Source organism: Euleptes europaea, chromosome 7 (genome assembly GCF_029931775.1).
Source record: "Euleptes europaea isolate rEulEur1 chromosome 7, rEulEur1.hap1, whole genome shotgun sequence".
In the NCBI taxonomy this organism is placed as follows: domain Eukaryota; kingdom Metazoa; phylum Chordata; class Lepidosauria; order Squamata; family Sphaerodactylidae; genus Euleptes; species Euleptes europaea.
Genome location: NC_079318.1, coordinates 99,298,188 through 99,304,191, shown reverse-complemented (window position 1 = coordinate 99,304,191; position 6,004 = coordinate 99,298,188). Strand labels below are relative to the sequence as shown.

The window sequence follows — 6,004 nt, the reverse complement described above, 5'->3', positions numbered from 1 at the left end:
TACCACCCTTCACGATTTCATTCCCGATAATCTCGTTTCCTAATGCTTTGAGACACAGAACTTTTAGCGGGGAGTGAGACGATGCGAGAAGACAACAGAATATCTCAGGAGCCATGGTGGAACTAATAAACATTGTCATGCTGCTTGAAAAGAAAACACCACCAAAGAGAACAGAACTGTGGAGGGAGGGAAGGGGGGTAGAGGAATGAAGGAAGGTCCTTCTCTCTCATCAGAATGACAAACAGAAGCCCGGAGGCCGTGGCCTCAGAGAAGGTCAAAATCTAAAGCGGTAATACTGGCTATAGGAGCCCTCCAGAAGTTGAAGCTATTGAACGGGAGGAGGGTGTCTTTGTCGCCATCCCCTTCAAAGACGTCCCGGCCCTGCTTCTTCCGGTCTGCAGTCAGGTTGCCATAGCTCCCCTTCGGCTTGTAGAGGGCCCTGTCGGTCAGCTCCAGGCATTCCAGCTCGGACAGGTCCAGTTCCGGAATGGGCATCCTCCAGTAAAGAAAGGAATTGTACTGGGAGTTCACGGTATCCCTCATTTCTCACTAGGAAGAAGAGGGGAAGGGTACTCTGTTAAGAACAGAAGCGGCAGCTGATAATGCAGAAAGTAGACTTGAGTCCAGCAGCATGAGCTTTCCTGAGAAATTCCAATAAGATTTACAGTGTATGAGCTTTCGAGAGTCAAAATTGCAAGAAGATTTTCGGGGTATAAGCTTTCGAGAGTCGAAACTCCAAAAAGATTCTCTGGGTATGAGCTTTCAAGAGTCAAAACTCCAAGAAGATTGTTGGTTATGACCTTTTGAGAGTCAATGCTCCCTTTGGATTCTTGACAAATCTGACGGAGCTCTGACTCTCAAAAGCGTATACCCTGAAAATCTCATTAGTCTCTAAGGTGCTACTGGCCTCGAATCTAGCTGTTCTGCTGCAGGCCAACATGGCTACCCACCTGTAACTAGAGATGAGAAGGAATTCAGAAGGCATTCGACCTGATAGTGTGATACTGCACAAAACAGTGGTCTCCAGCTTCCCCAGAACACCCACCCACCTTTAACCCCCAGGCTACCTACTGCATGTGACCCACTGAGTTGCAGATGCGTGACATCATAACCACATGACAGAAAGCAGGGGAAGTCAAAATTATGACCTCACAAGCATCAAGGCCAGGAATGCAGATCAAGGGAGCCAAGTAGGTTTGCCAACCTCCAGGTACTAGCTGGAGATCTGCTATTACAACTACCTGGAGATCTCCTGCTATTACAACTACAGCCGATAGAGATCAGTTCCCGTGGAGAAAATGGCCGCTTTGGCAATTGGACTCTATGGCATTGAAGTCCCTCCCCTCCACAAACCCCGCCCACCTCAGGCTCCACCCCAAAATCCTCCCGCTAACTGCAAAGAGGGCTGTCCATTCAGATATCCCTTCTTCCAAGCACTTGAACGCTTTTTTAGGGAAACAGCTCTCAGATGCATAAGAACATCTTATAAGAACATGCATAAGAAAAGCCCTGCTGGATCAGACCAAGGTCCATGAAGTCCAGCAGTGTGTTCACATGGTGACCAACCAGGTGCCTCTAGGAAGCCCACAAACAAGACAGCTGCAGCAGCATTACCCTGCCTGTGCTCCACAGCACCTAATATAATGGGGCATGCTCCTCTGAGACTGGAGAGAATAGGTATGCAGTATGACTAGTATCCATTCTGACTGGTAGCCATGGATAGCCCTCTCCTCCATGAACATGTCCTCTCCCCTATTAAAGCCTTCCAAGCTGGCGGCCTTCACCACATCCTGGGGCAGGGAGTTCCACAATTTAACTGTGCAATCCCCTCTCTGCACATTTGGTCACATCCAAGCATGACCCTGGACTTCCTTGGTGGTCTCCCATCCAAGTACTAACCAGGGACAACCCTTAACTTCCAAGATCAGATGAGATCAGGCTAACCTGGAACATCCAGGTCAGGGCAGTGACTTTTCTTAATAGTGATAATTTTTATGACTCTTTTAAAATGATTTTATCATATTTATTTTGTGAGCCTCCTCAAGAAGGTTTCTGGAGAGGTAGTATATACATTTCCTAAATAAAGAATCAATACATATAGTGTCCAGGGGCCCACACAGGTATTCTGTGTCTCTCAGTAGACAACTTTTCCATCGTAATGCTTTGACTAATGCGTGTGTGTTTAAAGTATATATTTTTAAAAAACCTTTCTAGATTCTATCACAGTGACCAAGACAGAGAATCCAGGTGGGGGCTAAGCAGATGGGGTGGATCCTTCTATTGGGTTGCCAACCTCCAGGTACTAGCTGGAGATCTCCTGCTATTACAACTGATCTCCAGCCGATAGAGATCAGTTCCCCTGGAGAAAATGGCTGCTTTGGCAATCGGACTCTATGGCATTGAAGTCCCTCCCCAAACCCTGCCTCCTCAGGTTCTGCCCCCAAAACCTCCCGCCAGTGGCGAAGAGGGACCTGGCAACCTGATCCTCCTACTGTGTCAGGAGTAAGGTTGCCAACCCCCAGGTGGGGCCTGCAGTTCTCTGAAATTGCAACTCATTCCAGTAGGAAAGGTGCTACTGGTTTCGAATCTAGCAACTAATTTCCAAGCTACAGAGATCAGTTTCCCTGGAGAAAATGTCAGCTTCAGAGAGCGAACACTATAGTATCAAATCCCTGCTGAGTTCCATGTCCCCACACACCCCAACCTCCCCAGACTCCACCCCCAAATCTCCAAGATTTTCCTAACCCAGAGTTGGCAACCCCAGTTAGGAGACCCATTTGCAGTGTAGGGGGCCTCTACTTAAGCCCTTAGAGTGAAGTAGCTCTCGAGCTACTGGACCTGCTCCCTTGTGGTTTGGTACCCATCTTTATGAAACCAACAATAAAACTCAAGAAGAGATGCCTTTGAAGAGTCTTCATGTAAAACATCTGGGCGCAGTCTAGGGTTGCCAGCCTACAGGTGGGGCCTCTTGATCTGCTGGAATTACAACAGATCTCCATATTAAAGGGAATAGTTTTCCTGGAGAAAATGGCTGTTTCGGAGGGTGGTCTCCATAGCATTATATCCGTCTGAGCTCTCTCCCTAGGGTTGCCAACCTCCAGGTACTAGCTGGAGATCTGCTATTACAACTGATCCCTAGCTGATAGAGATCGGTTCACCTGGAGAAAATGGCTGCTTTGGCAATTGGACTCTATGGCATTGAAGTCCCTCCCCAAACCTCGCCCTCCTCAGGTGGTGAAGAGAGACCTGGCAACCCTATCCCTCCCCAAATCCCATCCTCCCCAGCTTCCAACCCCCTGCAACTCCAGGAATTTCCATCCTGGGAATTGGCAGCCCTAACCCATTCTCTTCCATATTGATCACCACAAAAAGCTGATTCCGTTCTATGCAGTTACGTTACTAATGCAGGTGGTTCCGCCCTGATGGTAAATCTATCTGCAGTGCCCCTCCTATAACATGTGTCCCCCCCCCCCACCGCTCACTTGAAGATCCGCTTTCTGCCAGCTCTCTGCTCTTTGGCCTGGCCCAGAGGCTGTGCCTTCGCATCCCTTGGCGATTCCCTTCTGCTCGAGAAATCCTTTGCCAACCCTGCAATCTTGCAGCGATAGGGAGACCAACATTCTGCCTTTGTCAATTAAGCAAGCCCCGCCATCTTTAAGGGAGATGCCTCATCGTTAACAGTGCGTGCCTAGAATCTGCTCTGTCTCTATGGATTTCTGCAAATGTCTTATGGCTTTTAATTTCACAGTCAAGCAACCAGCTGCTGGGACAGCTAGGAAAGACCTTTTGTGGCGTACACGGCCTGAAAGGGACATCTGTGTTTTAAAATAGCATGTTCCTCATCATGGTACACGAATAGATATTTATGCACACCCATGCTTGCATATTTCCAGAGGTATCTTCTTTTTTTGCCCAATGACTGGCATAATTAAAATTAAACAGAGGGGAGCGGCTATTGCCCTAATTTATATATGGAAAGTGGCTGGATTGACAGAAGATTAAATTTTTAAAGCTTTCCTATTTTAAAAAAGGACTTTTGTGGACCCCTGTTCCTTCCTCCCTTTTTTAAAAACCACCTGTTAAATTTTTAAGAATTGGATGGGGAATATTTATTATGGGGTTTGAACGAGCAGATGGAAAAGCTTGACGCAGGACGAGTTGATTACCCATCTTGTTCTTTTTTAATCCTTCTCTTCAAATTGACAAGAGCAAAGGGGAAGGAATTGATTCATATTAACCCTTCCCCTCCAACCCCTCCAAAAGACCCTTATTTTTTTTAAAAGAAATCACAGCATAGTATGTTTCACCCACTCTCTTACCTTACTAGGGAAGAACTGGGGAACTGGCTGGCTGCTAGCACAATGGAGAGGGGTCTTCTTTGTGGACCAGAGGCGTACAGATGGTCTGCTCACTGTTCCTCCCGGCTTTTGTCTGGGTGTGTATGCATTGCGCTCTCTCTCTCTCTCTCCTGCAATGCAGCCCCTCCTAAAGAGGCAGCTTAATTACTCCTCCTTCCGAGGGCTTCGAGATCCATGAATCAGCTATAGGAATAATTTTCTATTTTCAATTCGGGAGGTTGGGGGAGAATGCTGATGCCAGAGGGATGTTATTATATGTGCTTAGAGGGCATGTTTGGTGGTGGGGGAGAGGAGAGCCCCCCCCCCGAAAGAAAAATAATGACAAATTATTCATTACTATTTATCGATGATTGATTAACGGCTGTATTATTCAATTCCACGTCTCTATGCGTGGGGTGCAGCATTAGAATTTTTGTCTGGTATCTGGGGGAAATCCACTGTGGTGTAGTGGTTAAGAGTGGTGGTTTGGAGCAGTGGACTCTGATCTGGAGAAACGGGTTTGATTCCACTCTCCTCCACATGAGCGGCGGACACTATGATGAACCAGGTTGGTTTCCCCACTCCTCCACATGAAGCCAGCTGGGTGACCTTGGGCTAGTCACACTCTCAGCCCCACCTACCTCACAGGGTGTCTGTTGTGGGGAGGGGAAGGGAAGGTGATTGTAAGCCGGTTTGAGTCTCCCTTAAGTGACAGAGAAAGTTGGCATATAAAAACCAGCTCTTCTTCTTCGGTATTCAGATATATTCACCTTAGCCCTCGGAGATGCCATGATAGGGTTGCCAACTCCAGGTTGGGTAATTTCTGAAGCTTTGGTCCTGAAACCTGAAGGGGGGGTTGGTGATGGGAGATTATAATGCCATAGAGTCCACCGTCCAAAGCAGCCATTTTCTCCAGGGGAATTGATCTTTGTCGTCGGGAGAGCAGTTGTAATTCCAGGAGATTGCCAGGCCCCACCTGGAGGATGGCAACACTGCGTAATACATGCACGACCCATGCTCCTGCAGTTTCATGCAGCTTTCATAGCAGGTTCATTTAGCTTTCATTGTTAATTGAGGGAGCTGTCCTTCAGGAATTTGCTTCATCTTTCCAAAAGGCTATTTTAAGAGCCAGAACATAGGTTACAAAAATCACATCACGTTATAAAAATAAAGGTTTGACTCTGTCAGTCTCTCACATCTCACTTGCCATGTTTCACTGTCTTTCTTATGGCTAGCAAGGAAAATACCCCAACCAGTGCTGGAAGGTGCAGTAACTTTCCAATAACATGTGCCCGAACAGCAATACCAAGATGGGCTTTTCAGGAAGGATCCAATGAAGGAGAAACTGGCAGGAATTTTATTTTCATCTTTCTCCCCACGCCCAAATCCATATAAAGTGGATGGCAGATTTCTGCTCCAGGGATTTTCAGTTCTGGCTAGATTAGAGTCCAGGAGCACCATAGAGACCCACAAGATTTTGGGGGTATGAGCTTTGGAGAGTCAAAGCTCTCTTCATCAGATACTTCGTTGGTTCTGGCATTACATTTTCCATGTTTTATTCCTCCGCAGGGAAAATTCCAGAGGCTTTCCTGTAGAGGAAAACTCAACCAAAGCTGGCTTCCATGCAGACTTTCCATTGCATTCTGGATTTAGAGAATGTGATGACT

The 6,004-nt window shown here is 47.1% G+C and overlaps 1 protein-coding gene across 1 annotated transcript; it reads right to left on the bottom strand.

Annotated features, from left to right (window-relative positions):
- Positions 1–264: 264 nt before the first annotated feature.
- Positions 265–4,371, bottom strand: MLLT11 (MLLT11 transcription factor 7 cofactor). Its single transcript, XM_056853706.1, has 2 exons — positions 4,320–4,371; positions 265–549 (listed from the first exon to the last, which is right to left on the bottom strand). The coding sequence occupies exon 2, from the start codon at positions 541–543 to the stop codon at positions 265–267; it is 279 nt and encodes a 92-aa protein (XP_056709684.1). The 5' UTR covers positions 544–549; positions 4,320–4,371.
- Positions 4,372–6,004: the final 1,633 nt, after the last annotated feature.